At 37.8% G+C, this 22677-nt stretch overlaps 2 protein-coding genes across 2 annotated transcripts; one reads left to right on the forward strand and one right to left on the reverse strand.

Annotated features, from left to right (window-relative positions):
- Positions 1–1692: 1692 nt before the first annotated feature.
- On the forward strand, positions 1693–4258 carry LOC306864788 (transcription factor IIIA-like). The gene is made up of 9 exons (XM_079409016.1): positions 1693–2126; positions 2234–2328; positions 2821–2917; positions 2998–3086; positions 3169–3242; positions 3356–3433; positions 3512–3744; positions 3840–3893; positions 3969–4258. The coding sequence occupies exons 1-9, from the start codon at positions 2010–2012 to the stop codon at positions 4098–4100; spliced, it is 969 nt and encodes a 322-aa protein (XP_079265142.1). The 5' UTR covers positions 1693–2009; the 3' UTR covers positions 4101–4258.
- A 1804-nt stretch (positions 4259–6062) lies between these two features.
- On the reverse strand, positions 6063–21660 carry LOC306864789 (ligand of Numb protein X 2-like). The gene is made up of 11 exons (XM_079409017.1): positions 21526–21660; positions 18360–18891; positions 15046–15269; positions 13823–13960; positions 13211–13410; positions 11832–12200; positions 10123–10302; positions 9609–9786; positions 8483–8708; positions 7524–7682; positions 6063–6597 (listed from the first exon to the last, which is right to left on the reverse strand). The coding sequence occupies exons 2-11, from the start codon at positions 18761–18763 to the stop codon at positions 6462–6464; spliced, it is 2214 nt and encodes a 737-aa protein (XP_079265143.1). The 5' UTR covers positions 18764–18891; positions 21526–21660; the 3' UTR covers positions 6063–6461.
- Between the last annotated feature and the right edge of the window lie 1017 nt (positions 21661–22677).

The raw sequence follows: 22677 nt of genomic DNA on the forward strand, positions 1-22677 counted from the left end.
TTATGGTGTTTTGTCGTTTATAGTTTCATACTGTTCATTCATAAATTGTTTCCTCACTGTTTTTGTGCCAGAAAATACTGCTCTAATCAAATTATAAATTATATAAATTTAGTTTTTTTATATATTAAGTACCTTCAATGTACTTATCTACGTTTTTGTAGCTACTAGCAGAGTACATAGCTTCCACAACATTACTGCAAGGCTCTGACTCATAGATTGAATTAAACAAAGTAAACAGAGGAGAGGTAAAGTGGAAAAAGGGATGGAGCAGAGTGGGCAGAGGCAAGTCCTGAGGTCCTTAATCATACCTGTTTGACACGCAGAGATTTAGACCATCAAGCAGTGCGGCAGCCATATCGACTGCCCATGTTACACATTAACTTTCCTCTCTCAGCCAGGGAGACAAGCAAACATAGCATACAGAGATTGTACAACTAGACATCATGTTGTCTTCTCCCACCACAGTCTCTGACTCTTTTTGAAATCCCCTAAAGGTTTTGAAATCAGCAAGACATAGCTCAAATGGGAGACTGAAAGCATGACTCTCCAATCACCATTCACACACCGTTTTGGCTGTGAGCTGGTGTTTGTCGTTTTGCTTGCTGGCTTATCAGGACAGATCATGGCCAGTGAGATATTGAGGCGGCTTTATTGATCAGTCCCCAACACGGGAGGGTTGGGACACTGCAAGACCAGATGATGTGAAGGAAGATGCATGATGGTGATCGCAGGGCAAAAATGTCCCCTGAACTTGATGTCAGAGGGAAAGAGTCTGGATGACTTTGATAGAGGGTCCACTTGAATTTCTAAGCTGTTTACTGTGGACTGTTTAGATTTTGGTTGTTTACCCTTGAATAATTGAAATGTGAGGTCCCTGTGAATAATGAATACACAAAAGTTCTGGATCAGATCATTCCAAGCTGGAGAAAGAGAAAAACAATACCCCTTTGCCTCAGGATAAAGTGCAGCAAGCAGGAAATGAGAAATAGTTTACAGTATGCAACACTAGTTTTGAAGTAAGACATGGTCACCTTGGGACAAATAGGAGCAATCTTGACTGTAGTAAATCATACATATCAGCGGGCTGTTCTTGGAGGCTGATAAACCACAATTAGGGCAGCAATTTCCACGTGTGTGTTTACACGTGTGTGTGATGGATGGAGCCAGGCAGTCTTTTAAACACCCTAGACAGACACATTCATACACAGACTTGAATGGAGCCACTTGACGGTTTAATATCCACATAAATCTCTGTCAGACAATTCCAAAGACCTTCAGTCCCGATCACAAGTCTGTGAAGGTGAGTAGTTAGTGTTTATCAGGTGTTATACCAGGTGTGAATCACCATGGAAAATAAACAATGATGCTGCTTCATTTAGTAAAAATAACCAGATGGAAATAGGAGAAATATATTCTGACAAATTTACATATATCCATTTTGGAATCAATAATAAATAGAAAATGTATGAAATAAAAACACAAAATTCCACAAAAATGGAATATAAAAAAAGTTAATTATATGCCTATATTCTCTATTATTTATTTATTATTTAGATGTGTTTTCTATACACCCCTGACATAAAAAAAGGATTCTTGTCTATTTCATTTCAGATTAATGGCTTTTAATGATAGCAATAATAAAAACATAATCATTGATGGCCTGACACAACGTCATGCGTCTGACATACAGGTAGCTCTATTCAAATCAGGAACAAGCCATCCCGCCTTGTGAGAGCGCGACACTACAATTAGACAGTCAAAAGCATTGAATAATTCGTAGTACATCTTTCATTATTATTAATAATAATACATGATAAAATACTATGCAATCTAATTCATTTCACACCTTTGTTTTTGTCGCTAAAATTGCAATTTGGTAGTTCTCAATGTAGGCCTACTCAGTTGGTATGTTCCACTCACAATAAAACGAAGCTCAATCAAATCCCGGTGTTGTGGGCCGAACGCCGACCTGCCGCCGTCTTGATAGTAGCTGTTAATAATCGGCTATAATGGGTGAAAGACTTAAACAGCCGGATAAACATTTAATTTGTTCTTTCGCTGACTGTAAAGCGACGTTTTCAAAGCTGTGGAAGTTGGAAACGCATTACTGCAGACACACGGGACTGGTGAGTGACCGCAATCAATAGCTTAATCTTGTTTGGGTTTTAGGTACTCAAGTTCTGTTCATATTAGTACTTAATTAATTTTTTCTTATATATATATAATTCAAAAGAAGCCCTTTGCTTGTGGAGACTGCGAGAAGAGCTTTTGCACCCGTTACCAGCTCACCCGACATCAGCTGAGCCACAGCGGGGAGAAACCCTACCTGTGAGTCCACACACAATTGTTTATTTGAACTTGCATATGATGCATACGAGTTGTTTTCACCGACTTGCCTATAGTTTAACTTATTTTGCATGTTTGCATTTTTTTCCTGTTTAAACTTCGTAGTGGTGTGGGTTTCGATTCATGCCAGTGACCCTTTTGCACCCTTTCACTAAAAAGATTCCTTCAGTGTTCATTTCTGCAGGTTACATTATGCCAGTGTTATGCCAAAAGTTAACTTATTTTTTTGGTGTTATGAGTGATCTGAATCGTCATCATTGAATCGTTTACGCAACCAATTCACTTAGCCGAATATAAAACTATCATGCTCCCTCTTTGCAGAGGTAGTAAGCTGCCCTGACAGTATTTGTTGGCATTATGATACTAAAAAGCTGTAGCTAGGCAGATCACTAGGTTTTTATATGTAGCACCTATTACACTTGCTATGCCAATTTGTGCGCATTTCTGCTGATCGTCTGGTTTTAACTGGTAAAGGTGCTCAGTCAGCGGATGTTCAGAAGCGTTTTCCACGCCTGGCAGCTTGAGGAACCATGTTGCTCATGTTCACCACCAAAAAGAGAGCTATTATGTGGTGAGTCACTTGAATTATTTAACTTTTTCAAAGTTGTTGTATTCATTCCATTGTTTAAATGTCTTGGAAATATTTTGTAGTGCAACCATCAAGGGTGTGGAAAGGAGTTCCGTAAGAAAAAGCAACTGAAGATTCACATCTGTGAGCACACAAATGAGTTGCCCTTTGAGTAAGTATTATTTTTAAGATCTTATGTGCTTCGTTTGGTGGCTTTTATATTATGACTGGTTACTCATGCTTTATTCTAACAGATGTGACTTTAAGGGATGCAATGACAAATTTGCTTCCTCTAAAGCTCTAAAACGACACGGGAAGATGCATGAAGGTAATGTGTACATCAGGCAAAAACCTAAATTTCTCTTCTCCAAACAATCTTTTTTTTTTTTTTTTTTTTTTTTTTTTAACGTAAGATGCATAACTTTATCTCCTGAATTTTAGGTTACCCATGTGAGTGTTGTAACTTCAAAGGAAAAACTTGGTCAGAGTATCAGAAGCACAAAAAGACCGCACACAGAGGTATGTGCTCAGTCACTTTCATAATTAATTTGAATGCAAGTTGTAAAGTTCCTGTGCTTAATCCTAGTTTGTTTACAGTAACCCTGCCATGTGACCAATGCAAGAAGATGTTCCACAATGCCTGGTTTTTGCAGAAGCACAAACAATTTGTTCACTCTGGAGAGCGGCGCATGTTTAATTGCATTAGAGAAGGCTGTGAAAAGAGCTTCACCACAAACTTCAACCTCCAGAACCACATTATGGTCTTCCATGAAGGGAGGCATGACTTTGCCTGCCCTTTTGCAGGCTGTGGTAAAGCCTTTGCTATGGAGGTTAGGGTTTTTTTTTTTTTTTTTTTTTTTTTTTTTTTTTTTCTGTCCGTATTTTAAGTTCATAAAGAACTAAAGTCGAGTCCTTTTTCTCACAGGAAAGTCTGAAAAGGCATGTTGTGGTCCATAAGCCTGAGAAGACAAAATTACAGGTAAACTTATTTGACAGTTATGTTCAATGTGTTTCAATGCGTGTATTGGAAATGCTCAACTACATTCTCTTACAGAAGCCAAAAGTCAAGCAGCGTAAGTGCAAGAAGACTCCATCCAAAACGAAGTTGTCCGATGCTGCTAAACTATCTAAGCATCTGCAAAATGTGTCCTTGAACAAGACCGCATCAAAGAAGCCATTGCCTTAACTTTTCTTTATGGAACAATCCCCTTTGTCCCATAGTTTCCTCAGTTTCAAAGTTTTGTTCAGTTTATCGACCTAACGTTTTCAGTTTAGATCACTTTTCAAAATAAATGGTCACTTCAGCAACTCTTGTTTTGTGGTGAATAAAGTTCATGATGGTGGAAAAGGAAATGTCTGTTCATGTTAACTTTCCATGTTCTCTTATATTAAGCATGCGCTCTGAGCAAAACAAGAATTTAGTTGTAGTCAACACCTGAAAGTTTGAGTTAATTGTTCACTGCAAAAGTGATTTAAAAACCCAAAGCCTATGAAAGTGGACTAGTGAGTAGGTGTTTGTCTTCTGCAAATGAAAAGGCGTTTGCTCATAAGTGGCTAAATGGGACTACAGAGGTTGTTGGGGACATTATGCTGCCTTCACGTGCTATCGGAAGTTTCCTATTTCCCAATTATGAAGTTGTGATTACAAGCTTGTCGTGTTCAAGTGCTTTAATGTCAGAAAGAAAATGTAGCATCCCATTGGTTGACAGTAAATATTCACCGCGCTATACATGCCGTTTGCTGACAATTCTGGAATTTCGAACAAATACATGCTGCTTTCACTGCTTATAAAACATGCAATATGCTTCGCATGATCGTTCATATCTAGCCTATAAATACACTACTTTAGCGACAAGACAAAGGGATGTAGTTGTGAGAACAGCATTGACTGCAGCAATGGTTGTCCCTTCCACCATGTTTAAAGTTTATGACCCGCCCAACTCTGGTATCAAAATTATTTCAGAATTTCCCTGTAGTAAATATGACTTGAGAGGCCGTTCATGTCCAATTTCCGATTAGCAAACTTGTTTTTAACGATAATTCTGATAGCATGTGAAGGCAGCATTAATCTTTATGTGCAACTTCTCTACTCACTAGAAAAGAAAATGTGACGTGGCCAAGTATGGTAACCCATACTCAGAATTTGTGCTCTGCATTTATCCCATCCAAAGTGAACACACACAGTGAACACGCACCCGGAGCAGTGGGCAGCCATTTATGCCGTGGAGCCCGGGGAGCAGTTGGGGGTTCGGTGCCTTGCTCAAGGGCACTTCAGTCATGGTATTGAGGGTGGAGAGAGCGCTGGTTATTCACTCCCCCCACCTACAATCCCTGCCGGACCTGAGACTCGAACCCGCAACCTTTGGGTTTCAAATCCGACTCTCTAACCATTAGGCCACAACTGCCCCAAACTAGTCTGCTGCGACTAGTTTGTGTTTTCAAAACAAGTAAAAGCTTTAAAAATTCACAAGGTGGTATTGCCAGTGTATTTTATGCTGTAGAATAAAACGTTAAAATATCCTGAGCTTGTGTGAACCACAGACCTCATTTCAGGCATTTGACAAAAAAATCCACTGATTTCAGGACAATGCAACCAGAAGTGCTAAAATATTACCTCTAACTCAAAAATGCATCATCCCTGCAGCACTCGATTTCATTCTTTTAAGCTCTCTTAAAAATATATTGAAATGATACAACCTCTAGAATAAAATTTAAGCACTAAAATTTAAGCACTAAAATTAAAATTTAAGCACTAAAATACTAAAACTATATTTAATAAAGATTTTTAGTCTGTGTACACTGATGCATTTTTAAATAGTTACTTTTTTTTTTTTTTTCCTGCCAGATGGTGTAGCAATGGCATTTACCAGCATGAGCAAATGAGGACATGCTTAAGCAGCCAAACCTTGAACTTTTGCCCAAAGGATGGCAGCAAATGCTAAAATCCTCCATGAGATATTGCTGCTAATCTTTTCAAAGATTTTCTAAAAGCATTTTAGAATGGTAAATATTTATCCCATATTTTTATCTCTAGAGAGCTTCGAACTTATTAACATTAGACTTCTCCAAGATTATTGTAGCAAAAAGACTGGATCAAATCTGATTATAAGTGGGTTTAGAAATCATTTTTACACATCAACTGAGACTTAACTCTTGTATCCTCACTGGGAAAGATTTATTAAACAGCTGTGCACATTCATCCATTCATACTTGCACGCATACACTTTTGTTCGGTCTCTCTTTTACACTATCATTCACAAACATAGATCACATTTAGAGATAACGTATATAAAACCTCCGGTAGAGTGGACTGCTGATCGGCATGGTGAGGGGAGACCTTAAGGCTGTTCTCCAGAGGGGGGTGGCCTCATGGGCGTGGCAGGTTTTCTAAGGCCTGGTTTATTCAGCATCAAGTAAAAGCATTCGATTTTCCGAGACTCTGGCTTTGACAGTATGGTGCCTCCGTGGCAGAGAGTAGAACACATAGGACCATTAGTACACACAGATATGAGCGCTGTCTGAGCTGAGGCATGGTGTCCTGGCGGGGTTAGATCAGGCTTCCTGGCCAGGACACGACGGTGAGCGCTACCCTGCTCCGCTGCTCCTTCAGCATGGGCACCAGGGCAGAATGACTCATGCCAGCCGTGGACAGACTGTTTACAGCCACTATCATGTCACCACACCTGAATGGAAAACAAAACCATGATTGTGTGAATGCAGTGCTAAAGAATCACTGTTTCAATGAATCAGTCAAAACACAACAGTTGTTTTTAAATCAATCAGTTAAAAGAAGAATTCACTCTAAGCTATCAGTTTGTTAAGTGACTCACCAGCTCACTGAATTGGTTGCTTACTGAATTAAGATCTGACCACAAGTACCATTAATATGTTTTGTGAGACTAAATATTGATTGGCTTTTCAGAAGTAAATGAGTGTTTAAAGTTGCTATGTTTATCTTTATAAAAAAATTAAAAAAAAAAAAAAAAAAAATCACAGAGACTTGATTCTATCTACTGGTTGTTGATTGGATGGAGGCGGATCGGCCGAATCCGAGGTTGCCGTTGATTGTAATAAAGGGGCGGGGTTTAATCGGACTAAATGCTTGGACAAGTCATTTCACCAGGAGATCGAATCAAGACACTTTGATTAAAAAATTATAAGATAAAAAATAAATAAATAACATCTGCATTGATAAATGGTTCACAATAAGCATGTAGAAAATTTCCATTTCATAATATTCAACAAAGTTCTATTGTAATGATTAGTAATATTAATAAAACATTTAAAAATGTAAAGAAATAAACAAATCATTTATAAATATATTATTATTATTATTATTATAAATATTTCATGAATATTATAATGATACAATTAATTATATTAATTAATAAATATTCTCATTAAATAATAATTGTAATTAAATATTTTAAAAACATTGTAGTGTTTTTATTTAGTATATACAAAAAAATAATATTTTATGCAACACTGATGGCCAGAGATGTAAGCTTGTTTTATAACATTTTAATCAAGGTAATGCTGAAAGGGCTGTATCATCTAGCCGTGAAGCATTAGGTCATTGTTTATTGTTTGTTTTGTTGTGCTTGCTCACTTTAGACGGCCATCATAGTAAGCGGGTGTTCCAAGGACAATAGTCTTGATAAAGAATGCCTGGTTGCTGTGGTTCTCCTCATAACCTCCAACAATGCTGAAGCCCCAGCTGCCAGGGTGACTTCTGCGGAGGACGATCTCATGACTGCTATGCAGGTAGCTGTGACAGAGAACCAGAAAGACAGAGAATGAGTGAATTGAGCATCATCAGCAAATAAAAAAAAATTCCCATCTGTTTTATCACCCAGAAATCAAAGATTGTATTTCAGATTGCTTAGAAACTAGGCGACAAAGAAAAATCAGGAGCACAAAAGGAGAAACACAGAAAAACAGATGCATGTTGGTAGGATATATAGAAATGGAGGATTTGGCACAATGACAGGAAGGGAGAAGGAAACAGAAGGGTGCCAAAGCAAAGGGGACGGATGATGAAGGACAGAGAGGAGGGCAGAGTAAAAAAGGAGGGAGTGAACTGGACTGAATGACCTGAGACTGGGCTGAAATGGGCTAGGAGCAAGTTATCTCCACATGTATGCTTCATCTGATAATCTGCAGCTGTTGATGTTTACATCACGACACAGCCATAATCCCCTCGTGGGTTAGCACTGCATAAAGCTACTGATCCAAAACACATCAACACTACAGATATTTTCTGTGTCCAAGTCATCAAAATAGCTGCATTCTCTCCCTTCAAAGCTGTTTCCACTCAGATTTGGATGGAAAAAAAGTAGGTGAACCTGGCATGGAGGTAGTCTTGGCCAGATTGCTTTGTCTATTTTAGGGTTATTTGGATCAGTGCTCAGCAAGGTGAGAATGCCATTTTAAGCCTCCCAGTGGAGTTCAAAGAGAACCATTTGGACTCTTCCAAGTAAATCCACTTTAATAGCTGAGTCGCTGCTTTCATTCATCAAACGATCTCCCACGTGAAGTTCTACAAAATCTGATTGACTGCACTCTTACCTGGGAAGTCCAAGCCACATGACCCATGAAGGAGACCAGCTTGCGTCATAGTCGTTTTCGTGCGGAGGGAGAAGTTCTTCGTCCAGGCCCAGTTCTTCAACTGTGTTCACCTCTAGTGCCTTCAGCTGGACGGAGCTGGACGCAGCGCTGGACTTCAGAGTGCCCACTGCCTCACTGTGGCTCAGATAGGTCAAATCTTGACCATTAATACTCAACAGTACATCCCCTGAGCAATGAGACAAAGACACTTAGAGACACTCCTAAATACCACACAGAAAGGACAGAAACACGGCTGAAGCCCCATGGTGACAGGTTTCGCTTCAGTGCACTTCATCAGAGACACGAGTGGGAAACAGTGTATTCCTTTTTTTTTTTTTTTTGTGAATCAGACACATGCAGCACAATCAGTATGGTCTGATTCCCAAATGAATGCCTCTAATTACTCAGTTCTTTTTAGTAAACCAAGCACATGCAGCACAACCAGTGTAGTCTAATTTCCAAAATAATGAGTCGGTTCTGTTTCGTAAATTAAACACAATGGCACAACCAGTGTAGTCTGATCCCCCAAAGGAATGACTCGGTTCTTTTTAGTGATTAAACATACAGCACAACCAGTGTAGTCTGATTCCTGAAGGAATAATTCTAGTCAGTAAGTTTTTCTTAGTAACTCCAGCACATGCAGCGCAACCAGTGTGGTCCGATTAGCGAAAAAATAAGTTGGTTCTTTACAGTAATCAAACACATACAACACAACCAGTGCAGTCTGATACCTGAATTAATGACTTGAATGAGTTGGTTGAGCAGCTTACAACTAACTGAGACTTGAATACGTGTCTCTAAAAAGACTGAGAATCACTAAATACATTTTTTGTGAGAATTGTTTTAAATGTATTTATTTATTATTAAACTCGTCTCATTATTGTGAGTGGAATTGCTAACAAAAACAAGCATTATTTTTCCTCGGAATAAAGTGAATCATGTGCAATAGGACCAGTAGTATGTATTAAGAAAGCGAACAGGCTCAATGTTGAAGTCATGTCGATGGTAGGTCCACAAACTTGCTTAAACGTGGGTCAAGATTATCTAGATACTAATTTAAGAAACAAAATGGGTTTATATAACTTACCACGTTTGATTCGTCCATCACGTGACAGGCAGCCATGGGGTTGGACGCTCGTGACAAAGATCGGCAGCTCTCCACTCTTGCTGCCCCGCCCCCCTGCCACAGTCATACCTAGAGACTCATGCGGTTCCTTCTTCACAGTGATGTGTTTATCCTTACAGGTCACACACTGTGAGAGATCCTACAAAACACAAGCATCATAGCATCAAATCTAAATTTGTCACAGATGTGGAGAAGGAAAAAGGGAAGCCCATTTCAAAATTGACACTCTGATCGGCTCTCAGTAGAGCGATGTTCATCTTCCCAAAGGGAGCAGCTCTACTCCAACTTCGTAATTGATCTCATAATAGATTCAACCAGGAGTAATTAAGGTTGTGGTCTGAACTCATGGAAAAACTGGAAGCTACCCAGATGCTTCGGAAATAGGGCCCTCTAATTACGTCTCAACGAAGCTAAAATAGATTGTGCAACACACACAGACTTGCTCTCGCTCTTGGCCGTAGGCATTTGTACTCACTCTCTGGGTGGAAGACCTGGCAAGGTGCAGACTTGGGACGGGGCTTGGGGTCGCAGTGCAGGGAAGCGGCGGAATGTGTTCATGGCTCCAAACGTCCCTGGTCAAGGTGGAGCCTATGTGCACGGCCATAGTCTGCTTGCTGGACCGGCTAATCAGCAGATTGACTCTTTCTCCACTAGCCTAGAAGATGACAGTAGGCGGTCTGTATAAATACCTAATACTCTTCTATTGAGTGCCGAGGTGGCTTTATATCCAACAAAGACAGTCTGCTGCCTGCCAGTGCTATTCTTAATAATGCTTTAGCTGCCCTTTCTCTGTGTGATCAGGGCAGCCAGATGGGAGAAAGCAGCTCACGTAGACATAAAGATACTATCAATCACATTACCCTCTGAGCAGGGTAGCAGAGACAGTGTCCTAATGTTCCAAACAGGCATTGAGATTTGAACAGATGATTTGCAATAGCTGTATTATTATGAGAATATTTATTGGAGGAAACTAGATGTTTATTTTCTGAAGAAAATGTGAGCGGTATTGCTGGAGCAAAAGTCACCACCACAGTGGTTGCTAGGTTGTTACTGACTGGTTTTCTGGGCTGAAGCCCTCTTTCAGTGTAAGTCTATGGATTGTTTTTATCCAATATTTAAGAATGCAGAATATATCGGTAATCATATTGGTTAGTGTCCGATATTAGGCATTTTCGTTTCATATTACCTAATTATCTAAAACATGTAAATTTAAATAAAGCTAAAATAAGATACAAATATCACATGAAAAACTTAAACTTACAAAAACCTAACTGAAAATCAGAAATGTTGACTTAGTATGGCATCTAACTAAAATTAAATCTAAAACTGAAATAAAATTAAAAACATTTTTTAATAGAAATATAAAAACAAAAACTAATTAAATTGACAAGAGAACATAACTAATTACAGTGAAGCTGAGAATATAAAAATTAAGCTAATTCAAAATATTATTGTTAAATTATATTAGAATTATATTGTAGTACATAAATGCTAATAAAAATAATCAGATACTACTAAAATAAAATAACAAAGATGATTAGATTACGTTTACCATCATCTATTGCTCAAATAATGTTTAACAACATGCTGAAATAAAATAAAATATAAATATGACAAGAAAAACTTATCAAAAACTTAAATTGAAATGAGAAATGTAGCAGTAAAATCATGTTGTGTAAATGTTGAAGTAAAAAAAAAAAATCCTAAAACTAAAACGGAAAGATTTTAAATGATTTGTTTTAAATGACGAGAAAATAAAAAAAATACTACATTTACAATAAAAACTAAAGATATTAAAATGAAATAATTAAAAACATTAATAAATACTATAGAACATATACTAAAATCACACTAAAATACAGTAAACAAAGGTAATTCATTTACCTTTGCTGTCATCTATTGCTCACTTAAAGTTAATGTTTAACAACACTGATAATTGAATAACACTATTAAATGTAAACTTTATCAAATCTCAAAATGAATATCCAGATTTCATACATTATATTGCTGTGATGCTTAAATTCACTTTTAGTTTTTAGTATTTTATTTTTAATGTATGTAGAAACCAGAGTATAGATATCTATATATATTTTAAGCTATATATTAGCCATTTATCAGTTAGCAAAGGTCTACTAGCGTCCTTATCTTGACCTGAACTGCCCCACACACATGCTTTCTCTCTACCTGTATAATCTGAGCTGCCTGCTCAGGCGTGCCGTGTCTCAGGTCATGCTCGTTGACGGCCAGCACTCTGTCGTTGCTGCAAAGTCGCCCGTCTTTAGCGGCTAACCCTCCCTCCAGCAAGTCCAGGATAAACACACCCGCTTCATCTGTACGCCGCACCAGCTTGATCCCCAGCTGCTCTGATGATTCCCGCTTGTGCAGGGTGATACGTATGCTGGCAGGGCTACCCTTGGGCGTCGCAGTCGCCACAGGTGGTCTGGCAGAGCAGCGGCGCTCTCTCAGAACCGTCAACTGCATGGTGGTGCAGGGACGGGCCAGGGTAGAGCGAGCAAAGTTATGGGGCACGTTACTGATGTCTACATTGTTCACCTGCACACAAATGGGAAATGTAGAGGAAAAATGAATGGGTTTGATAAACGGGCCAAGCTTTTGTGTCAGTAGTTAGACAAAGAGATTTTTTCTTCATGTTTTATATTTATGATGAAAGTCTTTTCAGCTTTTAGTTATATTATGTATTCTATTTTTACTTAATTTGTTATTAATGTACACAACTGCTTTTGAAAGAAGTCTTTTATTTACCAAAATTAAGTAAAAACAGTAATATTATGAAACATTATTCTACTTCTATTTGAATATATTTTAAAATGTAATATATTTCTGTGAATTTTCAGCAGTCATTTATCCAATCTTCAATGTCACATGATCCTTATGAAATCATGATAATATGCTGATTTGCTGCTTAAGAAACATTTCTTATCAAGGTTGAAAATGGTTGCGCAGCTTAATATTTTAGGTGAAACCATGATACATTTCTTTCAGGATTCTCAGACAAATATGTAAAGTTCAAAAGAACAGCATTTATTTGATGAAAAATGTTTTTAAGGGATACACATATACAACTTATAATATATATAATTGTCTTTATTATCATCTTTAATCAATTTAATGCTTCCTTGCTGAATAAAAGTATTAATTTCTATAAAAACAACAACAAAATGTTTGAAAAAATTTTTAAATATCAAATTCTGTCTAATTAATTATTTTAATTTAATAATTTAGGCAAATTCTGTTTATTTATAAATGCAATTTAAATTAAATTATCTCAACTGTTCAAACTGAAACAATTATATCATTAAAAGGAAAGACTTTCCTTTTCAGTCAACGCATGAAGCTTAAAATATATTTCTGGGTCAAAATGATAGAGCAGGTCACATATTTTAGTGAATGTCAGTTTGAAGAATGCTGTTCTGCATCTATTCATGCAGCCACTATTCATTAGAGCTCTTTAGAGATTGATTAAAGTATCAGCGCTGAACTGTAAATAGCAGTGAAACGCCTTTCTTAATCAGACGGTTATTTTGGAACAGCAGCAACAATACCTGAAGTATTTGGTCACCGGCCAGCAGCCGTCCGTCTCGGGCTATAACACCGTCACGGTACACCTCCTGTATTACCACATTTATCAGGGGGGTCTCGTTTCCACCGACAATACTTATGCCCAGCTCTGTGTAGGGGTTTGCACGATGAACTTCAATAGTTGTGATTTCTCCCTCAGGTAGAGATGGAAGTTTCACACAACCTGAAGAACAAGACGTATGGAACCCAAACAAAGATATCAAAGGTATTTAAAGGGATAGTTCACACAAAAATGAAAATTTTGTCATCATTTATTTACCCTCATGTCGTTCCAATACTGTATGAGTTTCTTTCTTATGTTGAACATAGAAGATATTTTGAAGAATGCTGGTAATCGAAGAGTTTATTGTCCCCATTGACGTCCACAGCAAGGAAAGTCAAGGGGGAATGGAGAAGACTGTTTGGCTCTTCAAAATATCTTCTTTTGTGTTCAACATAAGAAAGAAACTTACACAGGTTTGGAACGACATGAGGGCGAGTAAATAGTGACAAAATTTTCATTTTTGGGTGAACTATTCCTTAAAGAAACAAAGTGATTATATGGTTTAGTCTAGGACTGTGTGGAATAATCATACCTTCTTCAGCAGAAAGAGGTAGAGTTTCAACAAAGTCCCATCCTGAAGAGGCAGAACTGCCAGTGCGAAGAAGATGAATGCACGGGTTGCTGAGAGGACGCTTTACACGAGGAGGAGCGCACTCTAAACCATGGACACCTTTGAGGGACAAAAAACGTGTAAGTCACCACAGAGTATTGTTAGCTTAGCAACATGTGCTAATTTAAATCTTTAATGGAATAAACTATTAAAAAAAAAGAAAATGATTGATAAAACTGGTCCATCTGATTAAAATGGACTATTTAACGCAATATTAGTGTTTGCTATGTATTTTTTTTTTTATGTACTATTTTGTATTATTTGTTTCTAGTGTTAGCTTTGCAATATGTGCTAATGCAAGTCTCTGTTGGAATTAACTGTGAGTAACCAAGCTCAAGTGAGTTCAAGTTGCTAATGTAGGGGGTTTCATATCATGAACTTTATAGTTACAGTCAAGACATTGGTGGGGGACCAAAAATTAAATAAATAAAGCGTAAGGCATAGTTTTGTTGGTATTTCATTGGTATTTTCAAGGAATTTTAAGTTAAAGGAATTTAAATATTAAAGGATTTGAAAGGATTAAGGGAGTAAACCAAAAGGAAAAGAAAAAAAAATAGTAAAAGAACTAAAATCTGAATATATATATATATATATATATAACATGTAAATCATATGAAAATTATATGCATTTAATTTAATATTAAATAATATTTCTATTCTTTTTAAAATATGCACACATTCACTAAAATGGCTCTCTGAATGTTTTTGGTCTCATCATACTCGATTACAAATTACATTAGAAACTGTGTAAATTATATAAGCTTTTTCCATTCAATTTGACTAAATATGTAATACTTTTAATCAGTGAATATTACTTATGTTGTGTAACATTTCTATTATTAAAGAGTTAATATCAAATATTAAATATTTGGCTTCTACTTAAACTCTTTCTCTGTTAAGACTGAAGTGGCGAATGAAATTCAGGTTCTGTGACCAATAAAGATCCATCGTCTTTGATTTGATTGGCCAACTCAAACATTTTTACATTGATGAGCACTGTTAATCTGCTGAGGCAAACCACCCTAAAAATGTCATCCTAACAATACAGAGCACAGTGTGTCATGGAGTGCAGCAGAACCGCCTCAAGAATACCAACTACTGGAAGTGACAATTTTGCTATATCTGATTATTGGTAGGGTACTCACTGTCTTCTTCAGTGCTTTCTTCAAAGGCAGGGTTGTCTACGCCAGGCTCTTCTGTCCATGTAGGAACATTGTTGCATGCGGTGGATCCAGCAGGTGGTGATGGCGTACTCTCCTTCATCTCAGTCTGGGGGGATCTGGGAAGGTTGGTCGCTGTGACCCGGTCCTCGCTTCCCTCCATCTGTGTCCGCTCCAGCTTTGTTCGCTGACTCTGTGTTCCAGGACACCTAGACCCACACACATAGATGCAAACATACAAACACAATAAATGAAATATTCGGGAGGCTAGGCACACAGAAGTCTGGTTGACATGAAATGGAAGACAAAGGCAAGAAAAAGGAAGCAAATTACATGAAAAACCTTGCGCTACATCCTCAGGGCAGATGCTATTCCAGGAACCCACAATGAAGTAAAGGTCCTGATATTGTATTCCCAAACCCAGTCTAGTGCAGTTTTGTTTTTAGTGTTATTTATATATTATTATATAGTGTATTTATTAACATTTTGGATGAATTTGTTTTTGTTTTTTTTTATTATAGTTTACATTTGAGTATTTTTAACTTTTTGGGGATTTTGGGATTTCATTAGTTTTTGTTTGGTTTATTTTTATTATTTTGTTTTATTTTATTTCAATAACCAAAATCCATTTTTTTTATAGTTTTAGTTTTAATTTTAGTTAACAATAACAACACTGGTCCAGTGAATCTATGGGATCTTTCTTTGCCTTTGAGCTTGGAGGATTTCAGCATTTCACTAACATGACTGTCATATAATTAACAGCGCTAATTAATTACTCTAAGCATCAGTGGGGACAAAGACCTGTAGGATAGTATTACATGCTGAGGTCTTATAGTATAGCGAGAAAGCACCAGATTGTCAACACAGCTAAGAGAAGATGGCTAATTCTGGCAGTAACTCTCAGCCTTCTCGTAGGAAGGTGTTAGCGCCTTGTTAAGGTTAATCTCCTTGTGTCGTCTTCCATTAAGATATAAATAAAACATTCTTGCAAATAAGAGTAAATTAAGGAGTATAGATGATGACAAAACTTCCATTTTCCTACTTGTTTTTACAAAAACAGTTGAGACTTTAGCTAATTTGTCCTGTGATTTGAGAGCTAACTCAGCTTTGAACAATTCAACTATTCAACATTTGGCTTCAGACTCTACACCAAACCCTCAGGAGGCCAAGACCTTCAGTTCTTCTAAAGGCACCATTCACTGCATCTTGTGCACCAGTACTAATCTTAAAATGTATACCACTCTCTGCTAACTCTTAGTACAAAATACCATACTGGACTCTCTAACTTACCATAGCTCTGGGTTGCCCTTGGCAGTCTCACAGAAGAAGTGGTTGAAAAGGTTTCTAGAGTTGAAGTTTCCCAGCATGGCTGAAGAGAATATGAAACTGCTGCTGTCCAGTGCATTACACAGGACCGACTAATCTCCCATCACATGACAAAGGGGCAAATAATCCCCAGATGGGAAGTCAGATCAAGTCCAGCAGGCTCCACTCACAAGAAAGTGACTCCAAAAGTCACTGGAGCCTTTGTCTGTTAAGCTTCATTGTCTTACTCTAACAGATACCCAAGTATGATATTTGTTTCTTCTGCATGTTCTGACTCAGAAGCCCCTCAGACATGTGGTAATGCTAAAGCTGAACTGTTGTATTCTGCATGTTGATGAGGTTTATTTGGGGTTTACTCATAATGGTACACCGCAAATGTGTGTAGGTAACATTCTGTTTGAAAAATGAGCAGTACATCCCAACTGAGAATGAAAAACAACAACAACTATGTTACAATTTCTGGTAGTGCTACTACTATTAATTTAATTTTTTTTAATCTGAATTTGAGATAGTCTTAAGGGCATTCATGGGCATGCAAATGCAGGAGACCAGAAACACAAGCTCACTAGACATTCACTGCATTACAAGTTCAAGTTTGGTAAACTCCTTGACCTGCAAAATCGTATCACGTGAAGTCATGTGACCATTAGAAGAATCATACATCATATTGTGAATTTTTAGCTTAATTACAAGAACACAAACTTGGAAACTGCAGGATTGCAACATTGCAGTGGATTGCATTGTATAAGTGGAGTACATTGTATATTTTTGTTTTTTGAAATTACGTTTTTTTTTTAAAAAGGTGCCACGTCATATTTTATCTTTGTAGTGTCCAAAGACATTTTGGAAGCTCAAAGACTAGTAAGACCACCTCTTTACCTTAACAGATTCAAAATATACTAGATAGATATATATATATATATATATCAAGTTCTTGCATTCTCTAAGAATCAAACCCATAAGTTTGATTTTGCTAGTGTTATGTTCTACTGTTTGAACTATACTGTAAAAAAATAGGTTTGCAAAGTTGTAAATAAAGATTATTTAAAGTAATTGTTCACCCAAAATTTAAAAATCTGTGATTAATTACCTTCATGTCATTCCAAACCCGTCAGACCTTTGTTCATCTTTGGGACACAAATAAGATATTTTTGATGAAGCCCTAGAGGTTTCTGACAATGCATAGACAGCAATGTAACTGAAATGTTCCCAGACCCAGAAACATAAGTAAGAAAATTGTTAAAATAGTCCATGCAACATCAGTGGCTCAACCGCAATTTTATGAAGTTATGAGAATACCTTTGGTGCAGAAAGAAAACAAAAATAATGACTTTATTCAACAATTCTTCTCCGCATCACTGTCCGCTGCCATTCATGCAGCTCACATAGCACACGCATGCGCTGCGCCTTGTTTACAAGCAGAGGAATGCACACGCATGGCATCATGAATGGCTGTGGATGGTGACACAGAAGAGAAGAATTGTTTAATGAAGTCATTATTTTGTTTTCTTTGCACACAAAATTAATACACAGCTTCGCAACATACAGATTGAACCACTAATGTCACATGGACTATTTTAACAATGTCTTTACTACCTTTCTGGGCCTTGAACGTGGTAGTTCCCTTGCTGTATATGGAGGGTCATAAAGCTCTCAGATTTCATACAAAATATCTTAATTTATGTTCCAAAGATGAACGGAGGTCTTACGGGTTTGGAACGACATGAGGGTGAGTAATTAATCACAGAATTTTCATGTTTGGGTGAACTATCCCTTTAAGTACCTTTCTACATGAAAACACTATTCTAGTTTTTCTACTAAATTTTTACATTTAACTCGTGTTTTTACCTTTAAAGGTAATCATCAAATCCTACACTAAAATTTTCACTGCATAAGAATACAACCATAATATGATTATTTCAACAGATATTGCATTTGAGATTAAAGAGAGTGAATATTCATGAGCATTTTACCTGTGTTTGAGATGTGCCTCCAGGTCACAGCGTGGCATGCTGAGAGAACAAGAAGGCGTCAACGGACAGGTGACTGACAACTTATCCAGCAGCTTGTGCACTAGAATGCTGGAGCGCCGGCAGACCTGCAGCTGCAGATGCGCGCGGTCCAGCGGACAAAAGTCCCGTTCCTGCAGAAAGCTGCGCAGGCAGCGGGCACAGAAGGTGTGGCCACATGGTGTATCCAGGGGCTGAACTAATGGCTGAAGGCAGATGTGGCACACCAAATCATCATCCACTTCCAGACGATAGTTATAAAGGTGGTTCTCCCAGGTGCGGTGAATCTGTCCACATTCAGAGCAAAGGGCCTCCAGAAGAGCTTCACTCACCATGCCTGGGTCCACTCCCTCTCCCAGACTGCCCATTATCCTCGGCTTCGGCTACACAAACACACTCAGTGGCTTGGTTACGGGGGCGTCCGCCCCATGGGCGTCAGAGGCTGTGCGACTCTGGCAGGGGACGGCCACCCCCTGGTAGACGGTGTGACATCACCCTGAAGGAGAAGAACTGAGGTAACTGTTCTGAATGAGAGAACGTGTTTGTGTGTGCCATGTGTTGTGAGGATGAGATTATGTTGCAGAGCAGTGTGGGTTTACTCCTGCACATTAATCTGACAGTGTAATCTCTTGCTCTCTCGCCTGGAGCAATCTTTCAATCCCGCAGAGAGAGAATTATCTCGGATTGAGGCAGGGAGCGCAGAGTCAAGAGGTTTCGATGTGAAAGTGAGAATGGGGGGCAAGAGAAGGGGACAAAAATAGATACTGTATAAGATCTGAATTGATAACATTTGTTCAGAAAACCCAGATTGAGGGGTAGGTGCAAACTCCTCCGACTCATTAAATACAAACATTAATCAAAACCTACCAGATTATAATTAAAATCATTCCTCTGAAGGTCCTGTTTCTAATTTTGATACATGGCAGATTTAAAGGAACGGTTGACACTCTCTCTATATTTACTCACCATTATGTCAATTCAAACCTGAATTTCTTTCTTCTGTGAAATAGTATTTTTCACATTTCTGAAGAGTATTTTTTCAGTATGATTATAAGGTGAATGACTGGGCCTCCAAAAAGCACCATAAAGGGAACATAAAACTGATCTGTGTGCTGTATTTCAAATCATACACTGTTAGTAGCTATTTTTCACAGTAAATCTTGACATCTGCATTAATAGAAAGAAAGAGTCATACAAGAGTGGAAAAACATGAGGGTCAGTAAAATATGACAATTTTAATTTGTCTGTGAACTACACCAGGGGTTTTCAAACTGGGGTCTGTGAAAAACCCCATAAATAAATTAAATATGATATAAATAAATACTACATTTAACAGTACATTACTAAGATGTAGTGAGCAGGCAAAAAAATTTAATTGACCTTAGTCAGAGTATGCACTATATTTAATTTTTGACAAGAATGAAAATGAGGCTGTGAGGGATAGAAGTACAGCACGTTCAATGAATTGTCGTCGGAAATGGAAAGTCGTAAGTTATGATCGTATAGTGTGTGGCATTATAATAAATATATTCCTCACTGTCTCGTTTTCGTCTGTGTCCAAAATGCCATTTCACCTGATTATGTTCTGTGTAATAAAAACTAACCCCCCGGTTTCACAGACAAGGCTTAAACCTAGTCCTAGACTAAAATGTAAATCTGAGCTGTTTCAACTGAAAGAAACTTGCACTGACTGATCTTAAAATATATCAGTGCATAAAATATATCAGTACCAAGCATGTTTATAAAAATCACTTAAATGTCCTAATTGAACTACGGCCTAATCCTGGTTTAGTCTAAGCCCTGTCTGTGAAAATATTGTCCAAATAATATTGTACATATACATTTTTTACACTATGAACTGGGCCTTAAAAATATTACGTTTTAAAATGGGAGTCCCTTGTATGAGGATGATCAAATTTGGGGGCCGTAGCATCTAAAAGATTGAAAACCCCTGAACTAGGCTTCTGATAATTGGCTTTTCGAGGCCACCAAACAGCAGGGGGCATTATATTGGGCTGACCATAACTACAACCTTCGCCTGTATTCACAGTATCCGACAGCTGTGCATCCGTGAGCAGCCCCACGCTTGGTCTGTCGACTGCATCTCTGTGACTACCTGCCTCTGTTTTTATCTTGCAGCTGGACATGAATAAAACATGAGGACACAAGGCTTCTCTGTTCCCACTACAAAGCCCTGTCAACGTCTCATCAGACACACATACCCATGCACACTCGTCCCGCACACTGTAAATGTCTTAATGTGGATAGTCTGGTCTAAATGAAGCAGCTTGCGCTCAAACCTCATCCCTTGATAGCATGATGTGGGACTTCATTACATAAGGCCGGAATGCCTAATGGCCTTTGGGCACCTTCCATTAGTATTTCTATTCTATGCTGGATCCTCTGATGACTTTTAATCACAAGGGAGTATTTAGATATTGACCACAAGGGTTGTTCAAGGCCACTCACTTGTTGTATCCTTGTATCTTTAGCTGCTTGTCACAGTTGTCTGTGTTCTCACTTGCAAAATGGCACATTCGTGCTTATCTGGCTGCCTGGCGGATGAAGAATTAAATGTTTGTTCAGCTAAACTGACATAACAAAATAATGCAAATTAATGGCTGATCTTTAAACATCTACAAAGGAAGCAAACAATATCTGACGTGCTCCATGTAGAATGCTATGCACATCTCCAAAGTCTTTATTTATTGAGCAAAAACGGCTTTCAGTAGCAATTACATGCAGTCCAGACAATTTTTTGACACCCATCTCACATTGCTTTTCCAAATCAATACATTGACCTTATTTTACAGAAAGGTTACACATTCACAAACAAATAAATGAATGGAGGGAGGGGGACGGCGCTTTCTCTGTTGAATTAAAATGTCTGTGGATGCCACCTGCATGAATTGTCTCGTTAATAAGGCGTATCCAATCCGGATCTATGACACACACAAATATCGATATCTCATTATTTCTGGTACAGAGCGGCACGCTGTAAATTCTTTCGTTCACTGTCTCTCTCTGTCTGTGCTGTCGCCCGTACAATAAGGCGACAATGACATCCAACAAAATGCGTGTAGTAATAAAGGATCGGCGGGTGATAATATGAGTATTTGAATAACATTACCTATTCGCGGTCCCTTCGGATGTGAACTCTGGCCCCGAGAGGGGAGAATCGTGGAGCTCAATCACATCCACCGCAGCTTGCCCGAGCCGCATCCGCACGTCAAAACACCCCCGTATCTGTCTTGTAGCGATGTCCGATTCGGTTCTTTTGAATCGACTCTTTTGAACGAATAATCTGAACCGGTTCATAAAACTGGTCTAAACAATTAGTGCATGTATTGGACTGAATCAACCCAGTGGCTCTCGAGTCAAAAACTGCCCGACTCGTTGAACCGAGAACAGTCTCTTTCAAAAATGTCCAGATCTTAATAAATGGATTTGGAGTGAACTAGGCCTATATGTAAAATATAATAAGAATAAAAGTGCATGAATAGGCCTATAAAATAAATAAACAGGCTAATAATAACTTGACACTATCACATTGTATCTACGGTTTACTCTTAACATTTATTAAAAATAAATGATATAGGCCTATTTAAAAATAATAAAATGAATAAATAAACCAACTACGCTGTCACAGCTCTCATATAGCCTATTGTTTCTCTTTTATTGGTTTGATTGCTTCTATTGTTCTCATTTGTAAGTCTTTGGAAAGCATCTGTTAAATGATTAAATGTAACTGAGGATTTGAATGATTAAGTTAGTTTTTAACCAAATAGCAAAAATGTTACAAAATAAAATGTTCTGGAAATATATTTATGGATTGATTGTATGATTTATCAACAAAAGCAAATGCAATTAAAGTTGGTTTTAATACATAGGTTAATTTTAAACTTTATTTATTTATTTATAGCCGAGAGATTAATTCTATTTTTGCTTATTGTAAATGCAAATTGTATTTAAGTTCCAATTTGTGGATTTCCTATCTTAAGTGGCTATAACAAATTGAACTGGGACACATATTACAATAAACACCCTTATTTATTCAAACTTAAGCAAAAATAACATAATAAATAGCTTTTTTAGAGCATGTAATATGCCAAGGGACCATTTAATGACGTAAAGAACCTCCGAATCATTCTTGAACCGCTTCATTCAGACGAACTGTTCAAAGGAACCGATTCGAGGAACTTCGGTCGGACTCGGCATGGAGCCGGGCACTCACGCTGTCAATCGAATAGCAGATGTGACCATTTAGGTGCCTGATTGAAAT

Source organism: Barbus barbus, assembly GCF_936440315.1.
Source record: "Barbus barbus genome assembly, chromosome: 46".
In the NCBI taxonomy this organism is placed as follows: Eukaryota; Metazoa; Chordata; class Actinopteri; order Cypriniformes; family Cyprinidae; genus Barbus; species Barbus barbus.

Bases quoted from the DNA above. Each gene is read 5' to 3' on its own strand.
- LOC306864789 (XM_079409017.1), bottom strand. From the start codon at position 18,763: ATGGGCAGTCTGGGAGAGGGAGTGGACCCAGGCATGGTGAGTGAAGCT. The intron at 13,961-15,045 runs GTGAGTACCCTA...TGTCCCTCAAAG, and splicing joins AGAAAGCACTGAAGAAGACA to GTGTCCATGGTTTAGAGTGC. The intron at 10,303-11,831 runs GTAGAGAGAAAG...GTCATCTTCTAG, and splicing joins AGGCAGCTCAGATTATACAG to GCTAGTGGAGAAAGAGTCAA.
- LOC306864788 (XM_079409016.1), top strand. From the start codon at position 2,010: ATGGGTGAAAGACTTAAACAGCCGGATAAACATTTAATTTGTTCTTTC. The intron at 3,087-3,168 runs GTAAGTATTATT...TTATTCTAACAG, and splicing joins ACAAATGAGTTGCCCTTTGA to ATGTGACTTTAAGGGATGCA. The intron at 3,745-3,839 runs GTTAGGGTTTTT...TTTTTCTCACAG, and splicing joins GTAAAGCCTTTGCTATGGAG to GAAAGTCTGAAAAGGCATGT.